Source organism: Mus musculus, chromosome 2, assembly GCF_000001635.26.
Source record: "Mus musculus strain C57BL/6J chromosome 2, GRCm38.p6 C57BL/6J".
In the NCBI taxonomy this organism is placed as follows: Eukaryota; Metazoa; Chordata; class Mammalia; order Rodentia; family Muridae; genus Mus; species Mus musculus.
The window spans coordinates 89,613,965-89,625,773 of NC_000068.7; the positions used below are offsets into that span (position 1 = coordinate 89,613,965).

The 11,809-nt window shown below is 35.8% G+C and overlaps 1 protein-coding gene across 1 annotated transcript; it reads right to left on the reverse strand.

Moving 5' to 3' along the window:
- Window positions 1–3,203: 3,203 nt before the first annotated feature.
- On the reverse strand, window positions 3,204–4,281 carry Olfr1248 (olfactory receptor 1248). The gene has a single exon (NM_146791.2). It carries the CDS (start codon window positions 4,224–4,226, stop codon window positions 3,303–3,305), a length of 924 nt encoding a protein of 307 aa, NP_667002.2. The 5' UTR covers window positions 4,227–4,281; the 3' UTR covers window positions 3,204–3,302.
- Window positions 4,282–11,809: the final 7,528 nt, after the last annotated feature.

An 11,809-nucleotide genomic window follows, 5' to 3' on the forward strand; every position in this document is an offset into this window, starting at 1 on the left:
GCCAGGACATTGAGACCCTGGACAGATTTCCTTAAACAATATATTCAGCAAAAGTGTGGTGCCTCAAAGACTAAATAATAAATGAAGAAAACTCCAGCTCAGGTAGATTTGAGCTTTCAGAAACCTCTTGGGTCATTAAATTTGAAAAATATTTCTTCCGTTTGCATTTGCAACACAGCCTATTACCTTATTTTTACATCATCGCTACTTTTAACAGATATGCTGCTTGTTAGATTATTTGGAACAAATTCAAAAAAATTTTTTTCTTAAACAATGTATTTCCTAAATAATCCCTAAAGACTTGGTCTTGCCAAGAGTGAGTGGCTAACTACCAAGATTTGAAAATCTTGAAATGTCAAAAGAAGATTTTTCAAAGTGCTATATTAAAAAGCTAATAATTGCAGGTCTTCTAGATTCTGCTCTGTTCTTTTTCTGCATTGCTTGTTGGTTTTGTTTTGTTTTGTTTTCTGCTTTTCACCAATCTCTCCTTAATCCTTCATTTTATTTTCTTCTTTCTCCAAAATATTCTTGGGCCTGATGTTCAGGGTCCTTTCTACAGAATCCTGAAAGCTGGGGTGTTCTATGTTACACAACAGCTTATCTTTACCTCTTCCTTTTCAGCCTATTTAGGCAAAATTCTCTTCCTCTGAAATTTTTTGGGTCATTAGAATCCCACTACCTAATTTCTCTCTATCATTTTAATAAAGCCTTATGACATTTTTCTATCATTTTTCTCCATTCACATATATAATAACATATAATAATATACAAAGAAAATCAACTTCCATTTAGTGAAAACATTAAAGAAGACACATTTTTCAGCAGCCCATGGAACATTCTATAAAATATACTATATATTAGATAACAATGCATATATTTCAAAATTTAGAAAAATTAAATAATTATATTCTATGGAACCACAATAAAATGAAGCTCAGAAACTCATGGAGAGTATATAAAACACCATAGAGTAATAAATGGATCACTATAGTAATCATGAGGGAAATCCAATGAGTCTTAGAATTGAATGAAAATATGACACACAAAAACCTGTATATTATGCTGAAAGCAATCTGAAGAAGGAATTTTATAGCTCTAAGTGGCAACATCAAAATATCAGAGAAGACTCAAATAACTTAATTATGTGCACTATTGGATTAGCAAAATGTGGGGAATATTTTTCCCTTCAACACTGTGAAGGGAAAAATAGAACGGAGACCAAGGTATGACAGACTCTTGTGTCTCCTGCTAGATCCTGATCTGCCATACATGGTACTAGATATAAGATGGCACCTGGCACACTGGTGAAACAGCAAAAAGAAAACAAAGGCCAGGACAGTGGCCACTTACCCCATCTTTGCAGACATACTTACAGGTTATGATCCTCCCTCTCCCACTCGTTCCTTCTGAGTTACCTCATCAGGCAAGGCTTTCATTGGAGCATAGTGACAGTATGGCAAGATATGATTAGTCAAGGATTTAGAGGTTTGGGATTGGCTCATAAACTCAGATCTGCACCCAGTTGCTGATCTCTGGAGTCAGATTTCCTGGGATTCATCACTTGACTTCATTATCTCTCACTCCTGTCCCATCCACTGTCCTGTTCCTTCAGCCAAACAATAGCAGAACAAACATAAACACAGTGGACATTAACATTATAGCACTAACTAATTGAATGAGCCTGTACTCTCAAATGGTCAAGAATTAATGAAAGAAAGAATCTCCCACAAAAGAATGTTTGGGGATCCTGAAGAAATCATTACTTTTCAAATTATTCACATTTAATTTATTCTTAGTCTATAAATCTATTACATTGAGACAGACTTTGAAATTACTTCAATACTGGAGTATGTTTTTTAATAAAAATATTATATGAGAAGCCTTGACTCTGTTAAAAATCTACTTAAATGACATATGATGATAACAAATTATAAATGTTCAACCAAATAAACAGTTGTGAAAGCTCCATTCACAGTTGCACCTAAAATATAATGAATATGGATTATAATCAACTGGGTCAAGAGGTTATTTTCATAAATGTGTTGGAAATATCTTTACTATCACAATAGTAAGAAAGTAAGTTTTCCAATTTAAAATGACTTTAAACATGAATTACGACATCGACCCAAGTATGCTAGTCTCTTCCTAATCACATCTGATTCTTCTAACATAGCTGACCAGTATAAATTGCCCATGAAAGCAAAAGTGGTTCTGATTCTTCTTAATCAGAGCCAATTCTTCAGCTCAAACTGACCAGAACCAGAGATTCTTAGTTCAAACTATGACATAAGGTCCCTGAATATGAAACTTCACAAGCCAGGCCTCCATCATTAGTGTTGCTCTCAACATTCTTATTTTACAAGATCTAATAGAATAATCACTGTGATCTGAGCACTCACTGGCTTTTCCAGTCTAAAGTTCAAATGCCACCATGATCCTCAGCAAAATGAGTGTCCACGTCTGTCATGAGGATATCACACTCCTGAAACTTTTTGTCTTAGTTATATTTCTATTCCTGTGATAAAATACCACAGCCAGTGCAACTTAGAGAGGAAAATGTTTATTTCATCTTACAGTTGTAGTCTATCATAAGGGGAAGTCTAGTCAGAAACTTGAGGCAAGAGACTAGAGTCAGTGACTGAAGCAGAGACCATGCAGACCCCTTACATAGTGGTTTGCTCCCTATTTCTTAAATTTTTTTTTAATAAAACACCTGCCCAGAGATGATAATGTCAAAAGTACCCTGGACCATCCAACACGTATATTTTATTAAAAAAAAAACTTATACATTATAAATGGAAAGAAATGTCTTGATAAATGCTAAATGATATTTAAATTCTTACATAGGAAAGTCAAATTACAAGTATGTGTTCATCAAAATAAAAGGCAAAGATGGGACAAAACTCACAAAAAAAGAAATGTTGTGATATATAAAATATAACTAGTTCACAGTACAATCAAAATACCCCATTAATGAAATTATATTAAAAGTAGAATTTATTGGAAATTGGACAAAACAGAAATATCATAGAGGATGAAAAATGGGGATGTCCAAAAACATGAAGATATGATCACTTTCAGTAAATAGAGAAAACTAGAGTATCAGTGAATAGCAGGCTTGTATCAAGTGAACTAAAAAAAAAAAAAAAAAGAAAGAAAGAAAGAAAAAAAAAGAAAAGAAAAAAAAAACCTCACAATGTCAAGGGTTGGAACAAATGTAGAACATAGAAGTCAAATTGTCAAAAATTATTATTAAATATGGCTTTACCATTATTACTATATTTAGTCAGGAGAAATTCTTTTTATGCTTTAGTGAACATTTTACTCCACAGCTTTGCCATACAATTTTTAATCTCCATGTTTCTCAAGGTATATATTAAAGGGTTCAACATGGGAGTAAAAATTGTATAAAAGACAGTTATATATTTATCAATTGGAAAGTTGGAGATAGGTCTAACATACATGAAAATACAGGGAACAAAAAAGAGGACAACCACCATGATGTGGGAGCTGCAGGTGGACAGGGCTTTGCGCCTCCCTTCCTGACTATCAGTCTTAAGAGAGTTTAGAATGATTCCATAGGAGACAAGAAGGAGGATAAAGGCCACTATAGACATTGCTCCATAACTGCTAACTACAGTGAGTCCAAGGAAGTAAGTGTCAGTACATGCAAGTCCTAACAATGGGTATATGTCACAAGCAAAATGGTCAATGACATTGGGTCCACAAAAAGGAAGTAAATACACAGAGATAACTTGAAGCAGAGCATGTGCAAATCCTCCAGCCCAGGACACCACCACCAAGAGAATGCAAACCTGCCGTTTCATTATGGTCAGATAGTGCAGTGGCTTACAGATGGCCACATAGTGATCATAGGCCATCACCACCAAAATGAAGACCTCAGAACCACCAAATAAGTGCTCCACAAAAAGCTGAACCAGACAAGCTGTGAAGGAGATGGTCTTCTTATCACAAAGTAAATCTGTAAGCAACTTGGGCAAGATGGCAGTAGAATAAACAGCATCCATGAGTGAAAGAAAGGCAAGGAAAAAGTACATTGGGGAGCCCAAGGAGGGGCTGGCAATCACTGTCCCCACAATGAGCAGGTTGCCCACTATTTTCACAATGTAGATGAGTAAAAACATGACAAACAATACTTTTTGCCCAGCAGGATCCTGAGTGAGACCCAGGAGGATAAACTCTGTAACATTGTTATTCTGTCCCATTTACTCTTCAATAAGGTTTGTTTCAGTGATTAAGAGCTCAGAAGATCAGTGCTTGACATGAGTTCTGAACAAAACCTAGACTTCCATTCTTCCAAAAAGTACAACTTCATCAGCATCTTCTACACTGGTGACACTCAGCGATTGCTCAGTAACCATCTGTTTAGTTCCTCTTGGGGAATCTCCACAAGTGCTGCTCTAATAAAAATGTATGTGTTAGGATTTCTTTCAAAACCTCTTTTATTTATACATTTAAAACTGCTTATTTTATATTATTTGTGACTATTGAGAAGGGTGTTGTTTCCCTAATTTCTTTCTCAGCCTGTTTATTCTTTGTGTAGAGAAAGGCCATTGACTTGTTTGAGTTAATTTTATATCCAGCTATTCACTGAAGCTGTTTATCAGGTTTAGGAGTTCTCTGGTGGAATTTTTAGGGTCACTTATATATACTATCATATCATCCGGTGATATTTTGACTTCATCTTTTCCAATTTGTATCCCCTTGATCTCCTTTTGTTGTCAAATTACTCTGGCTAGGACTTCAAGTACTATGTTGAATAGGTAGGGAGAAAGTGGGCAGCCTTGTCTAGTCCCTGATTTTAGTGGGATTGCTTCCAGCTTCTCACCATTTACTTTGATGTTGGCTACTGGTTTGCTGTAGATTGTTTTTATCATGTTTAGGTACAGGCCTTGAATTCCTGATCTTTCTAAGACTTTTATCATGAATGGGTGTTGAATCTTGTTGAATGCTTTTTCCTCATCTAAGGAGATGATCATGTGGTTTTTTTCTCTTTGAGTTTGTTTATATAATGGACTATGTTGATGGATTTCCCCATATTAAACCATCCCTGCATCCCTGGAATACATAAATAGCTAAGCATTTACTCTCCAAGGCACCTCTTAAGTTTTTGATGTACAAATACTTTAGTAGAAACTTGTATTATAACAATCTGTATCATAAAATAGTTCTGTTGATGACTTTGTGGTAGAAAATTCCACATAGACTTATTCACCATTCATGGTTAAGTCAGTGCTCTGTCGCTGTGACAAAGTACCTGAGATAAACAACTGGGTATCTGGAAGGGTAACTGGAGGTGTCAGCAAATGTCCAGTTGATTGTACTGTCTCTCCATATTTGACAGAGATATGCTGGAGAATGCTGTTTACCTGTGTAGGCAGGAGGCAGAATTCGTGTCTTACAGCAAAACCCAGCTTCCATATCTAGCAACCTATGGCTTCCTTTATTTATTAGGTCAGTACCCTTGGAGTCTGACACACCCACTCCAGTCAACTCTGTATGACAGGCCTAAAGGCTTGGACGCAGTCCCAAGGCAAAGAGTTTCACAGAAACTTAGCCTCCTGGAACCTTGGCATTCCCATAGCAAGAATGCTCCAAATTTGTCCCTGTGATCGTGTGGAGGGTCTTGCATGCTTTCTTGCATATTTTACTGGATAGGAGTTAGAAATCTCAGGGCAAGCTTAGCAAAGTATACTTAGAATCTTCATTACAGTCAGGTATGGCAGACTACATTGTGTATAAGAAGAAAGTCAGTGAGTTCTTCTGACAAATGTAGATTCCCTACAGATACTTAAAAGAGCAGCCAAATTACTCCCAAATGCAAGAATTTACCATGGCCTAGGAAAAAAAAGGGTTGTAGTTTAAGGAAGAACTACAGTATTGCATTATTCATGAGAAGGTCTGCTAGAGCAGAACCCCCTGGTGCAGTCTTTCACAAGGCTCAAAGGAATAGCATAAATTGTGACTAGGGTGTGAAATCCTCACCTGGCCCCTGTCATTAGCTGACTCTAGATAGGGATGATCTTATCTCAATTGTAAACATTGCCTGGTTCCTGCCAGTCTTTTGTATGCATTTCTCTGTTTTGTGTCAGATAACTTCAGTGCACCTTGGCTGTTGTGTTACCTAACTTCTTTGTTTTCTTCTGTAATACTTAAGTCTGATGCTCACTTTGACAAATTACATTCAGATACAGCAAAAACAAAACAAAACAAAAAAACAAGAAAAAACAAAAAAAAACTGTTTATTTAAAACAAATTTCATCTTGGAACACATGTCAACAAAAATCAGAGTATTACTCTTTTTAATAATCCTGCAATGTAGTGATGTCAATGAACCATAAAACTATAACCTAGTATACACACACAGTGTTCAGTGTTAATATCTTAAGACAGAATGTCACAATATGATCTGTATAGTGCCCCAAACAACACTGGTCCTGGAGCATCCTTGTAATGTTATTATATTGTAATTCTTTATATAGACACTGTATATTTTAAAATAGTTCAGGTCTTTAAATAGTTTTTTATGGTCACAAAAAGCTGGTTCTGAACTGTATCACATAGCTAGCTATAGAGTATTTAGCACAGTGCTGCCTGTAGCAATTATTTTATCTGAATCTGATTGTCAGGGTTTCCAGGAGCTGCAATTCTGTCCATTTTATCACTGGCTTTGACATTTATTAAACACGTGCAAATGAACCATAATCACTCAAGACCTTTTACCTGGACTAAAACGAGCTCCTGCTATCCTCGACCTCTGCACCAGTAGTGAAGCTTTGTTTTCCAGAACTCCTGTGATAAACTAGTGATGGGGCAGGAGAAATGGAACCTGAGAGAATAATAGTGATGCTTCCTAGGTCCTGAGGGGTTCAAATAGAAATTCAGAGTCCAAACACAGAAAGCTCAAATAAAACTTCACAACTATTGTGGGAAGGAATGGTATGGATCACTTAGTAAACATGCTATGAACATGATTCACCACTGTAAGTTAAAGAAATTAGACATGATTTAAGAGTTTTTCAGGCTTGCAGTCTTCAGAACTTTTAGTTCAAAACTACCATTTTGGATGAAGTTGTCATAGTTTTCTTTTTCACATTTAAATAACCAATCTCTAAGCTTATAGTCACAGCTTTAATCAGGAATAAATGTGATACTACTGCTCTAATAACCTTAGAGAAACTTGAGAAAGAGGGGAAAGAGAGAGAGAGAGAGAGAGAGAGAGAGAGAGAGAGAGAGAGAGAGAGAGAGAGAATAATTCTGTGTTAACTGTCAGGATCATTCACGTACTACAGAGATAATAGTACAGATATCTACAATGTCTTTATCTGGGATAGTAAGTTTAGTTTGTTGAAGTTTTTTTTTGTTGTTGTTTTGGTTTGTCTTGGTTTTTAAGCTCTGCTCCATATTTGCAGCATTTAAATGAACATTAGCTCTTAGTAGTACTGTACTTTCAGTAACAAGAATATAAGAAATCATGAGAATCTGCTAACAAGAATTAGAAACATGTGCCTGGATAGAAAGAATACTTTCTGAGTGTTTTGTAATACACATTAAGACACAGGTGAAGCATATATTAGGAATTTTTTTTATCTCATTACGTTTACATGCCCACAAAGCTACCTGTGAGGTCATACATTTCACCTTGAAACCACAGGGACTTAATAGTGCCTAGAGGCACAAGCAGGCTGTCCTTCCTTCAGACTGCATCTGTGATGGACCTTCAGCATGATGCAAGCATATTTCTGCTTTACCTGATGCAGAAGATCTTGCTGATCTTGAATCTTCAGACTGATGAAAGCACCCATGCTGGAGAGCATAAGCCTAGAGGAGCATCCATTGCTGTCACTTTCACACCTTATTTTCTATATCCTTTATCACCTTTCATTCTTTGGTCAGCATTGGGTTGCACCAGAACAAGTTTTCTATAAGCCAATATAATTAAAACAAAGCAAAGTGAGAACAGAGTTCTTCAGTTGTATCATAGTTAAATTCATCTCAAGTATACTATACATGATTAAAAATCAGATTTCATAAAAATTGAAGACTATGAATGCCATAAATTTAAATTGTTAATTATGTTCAGAAACATAATAATTAAACCATTGTAAAATTATTATTAGTGATATTATAAGACTATCTTTTTCATAAGGTAGTGTTATAAATCTGGAATATATTTCAACCATAAAGATGAATGAAGCTGTTCTACATACAGTAATATAAGCAACTGGAAATTATTACACTAGGTAAATTAAGTTTATATCTGAAACACTAATGTTGCATGTTTTTTCAACTTGTTGATCCAGAATTTTCATAGAAATATCAAATCATATGTGTATAGAAGCTCTGAATGAAAAATTGAAACTCTATGAATAAAAGAGGCAAGAGAGAAGGAAGGGTGAAAGAAATGCAAGTAAATAGTTATGGAGGAAGTAGGCTCAAGGGGCATTATAAACGTATTAGAATTATCTTAGGAAAGCCAGTAATATAAAATATTAATGATACAAAGTAACAACGCCAAGTGACTGGCTACAGATGAGGTACTTCCCCATGGGCATCTCATTGTAGACATACCATCACATTGAATGGTTTTAAATTACATCTGAAAGATCACATCTAATTGATAGAACTTGATGGATATTTGTTCTCCTATATACTAAACACGTATATGATATGAAATTCTAGATTATCTAACTTAAATGTATCTAAACTTATATATATTTATAACACATCCTTTATAAAATGCCCAATAAAATAATATAATAAAACAATTTGTTTTTAATAAACAAAATGCATTTCACTTTTTACTAGGCAAAATATAAAACAAACCAAATCAATCTATAATAAAAATAACATGTATATCCTGATTTTTTGTGTGGCTCTGTGTGTTTTGTAATATCCCTAATTTAAATGATTTCTACGGGAATGCAAGATCTCTAAGAAATTAGCAAAGATTTATTTAAGTAAAGAGCTTTATTGCCTGCATCACTTATACGGACAATTTCATAAATATGAATAAAGTAGATGTGTGAATAAAATGTGTGTGTGTGTATATATATATATATGTGTGTGTGTGTGTGTGTGTGTGTGTGTGTATTTATATTCTAACTTTTATTCCAGAAAATGAGTGGTCTTTTACTGTATTTGTTGCAAATTCTCCATTTACTTGTGTACCTTTGAGATCACTTGATTACCTATAACACTTCAATAAGCGCAGAAAGATTATCAAATGACTCTACCCAGTATATTTCCATGAAACAATTTTATGATACTTTTTTGCGAGGTATAAGTGTACTCAAGTGAATATCAAAAATCAAGAAATTTCTATATGCCTAGGAATTTCATAAATTCATTCTTTTTAATAGATGAGTAGTACTCCACTGTGTAAATGTACCACATTTTCTTTGTCTATTCCTCTGTTGAGGGGCATCTGGGTTGTTTCCAACTTCTGGCAATTATAAAAGAGGCTGCTCTGAACAGAGTGGAGCACATGTCATTCTTACCGGTTGGAACATTTTCTGGATATATGCCCTGGAGTGGTATTGCGGGAGCCTCTGATAGTACTATGTTCAATTTTCTGAGGAACCGCCAGACTGATTTCCAGAGTGGTTGTACAAGCTTGCAATCCCACCAACAATGGAGGAGTGTTCCTCTTTCTCCACATCCTTGCCAGCATCTGCTGTCACCTGAATTTTTCATCTTAGCCATTATGATTGGTGTGAGGTGGAATCTCAGGGTTGTTCTGATTTGCATTTCTCTGATGATTAAGGATGCTGAACATTTTTTGGGTGCTTCTCAGCCATTCAGTATTCCTCAGGTGAAAATTCTTTGTTTAGCTCTGAGCCCCATTTTTTAATGGGGTTATTTGATTTTCTGAAGTCCACCTTCTTAGTTCTTTATATATATTGGATATTAGTCCCCTATCTGATTTAGGATAGGTAAAGATCCTTTCCCAATCTGTTGGTGGTTTTTTTGTCTTATTGACTGTGTCTTTTGCCTTGCAGAAGCTTTGCAATTTTATGAGGTCCCATTTGTAGATTCTCAAGCTTACAGCACAAGCCATTGTTGTTCTATTCAGGAATTTTTCCCCTGTGCTCATATTTTTGAGGCTTTTCCCTACTTTCTCCTCTATGAGTTTCAGTGTCTGTGGTTTTATGTGGAGTTCCTTAATCCACTTACATTTGACCTTAGTACAAGGAGATAGGAATGGATCAATTCGCATTCTTCTACATGATAACTGCCAGTTGTGCCAGCACCATTTGTTGAAAATGCTGTCTTTTTTCCACTAGATAGTTTTTGCTCTAGTGGAAGCACATGAAAAAAGAAGGACACATGCTCCACTATTTTCATAGCAGCCTTATTTATAATAGCCAGAAGCTGGAAAGAACCCAGATGCCCCTCAACAGAGGAATGGATACAGAAAATGTGGTACATTTACACAGTGGAGTACTACTCAGCTATTAAAAAGAATGAATTTATGAAATTCCTAGGCAAATGGATGGACCTGGAGGGCATCATCCTGAGTGAGGTAACCCAATCCAAAAGAACTCACACAATATGTACTCACTGATAAGTGGATATTAGCCTAGAAACTTACAATAACCAAGATACAAGATACAATTTGCTAAACACATGAAACTCAAGAACAACGAAGTGGACACTTTGCCTCTTCTTAGAATTGGGAACAAAACACCCATGGAAGGAGTTACAGAGACATAATTTGGAGCTGAGACAAAAGGATGGACCATCTAGAGACTGCCATATCTGGGGATCCATCCCATAATTAGCCTCCAAACGCTGACACCATTGCATACAGTAGCAAGATTTTGCTGAAAGGACCCAGATATAGCTGTCTCTTGTGTGACTATGCCAGGGCCTAGAAAACATAGAAGTGGATGCTCACAGTCAGCTATTGAATGGATCACAGGGCCCCCAGTGGAGGAGCTAGAGAAAGTACCCAAGGAGCTAAAGGGATCTGCAACCCTATAGGTGGAACGACAATATGAACTACCCAGTACCCCCCAGAGCTCCTGTCTCTAGCTGCATATGTATCAGAAGATGGCCTAGTCAGCCATCCATGGAAAGAGAGGCCCATTGGTCGTGTGAACTTTATCTGCCTCAGTACAGGGGAACACCAGGGCCAAGAAGTGGGAGTGGGTGGGTGGGGGAGTGGGTGGGGGAGCAGATGGGGGACTTTTGGGATAGCATTGGAAATGTAAATGAAATAAATACCTAATTAAAAAAAACAAAATTTTAAAAATCAAGAAATATTTAAATATTGCATCACACTTACTGTAAAAGACAGTTGGGTAATCTCATCTGGATAAATGTCTTCAGCCCAAAACAAAGAATCTTTGTTTATATGATAAGTATTTAACAAGTTAATAGAATAAATATAACTTAATTTGTTCAAATACATTATTTGCTTACACAAAAAATTTGACATGTAAATAATCATGGAATTTTTTTGTTTTAAATAAATTGAAGTGAAGCACTGAAAGGAGATCTTGTTTCAAAAGTGATATGATAGCCTTGTCATACATCACAACAAATATAATAGTACATAAAAATACAATCCTGAAATGGTGTGGATGAAGAATTTTCATGAGTAAAAGAAGTTTCTCTCTTTAAAGATATTGAGGTGGAGTCTCAGCAAGGCCTCCTCCTTTCTGTATAGAAACATCTCCCTGTGTATAGAAGTCTAGGAAAATTGATCTTTCTGTAAACTTTCAAAATCAATGATACATTTACATGAGGCAGGTAGAGTTTGAAACATCCTGAAGCAGGCAGC

Coding starts and splice junctions, on each gene's coding strand:
- Olfr1248 (NM_146791.2), bottom strand. CDS start 4,226: ATGGGACAGAATAACAATGTTACAGAGTTTATCCTCCTGGGTCTCACT.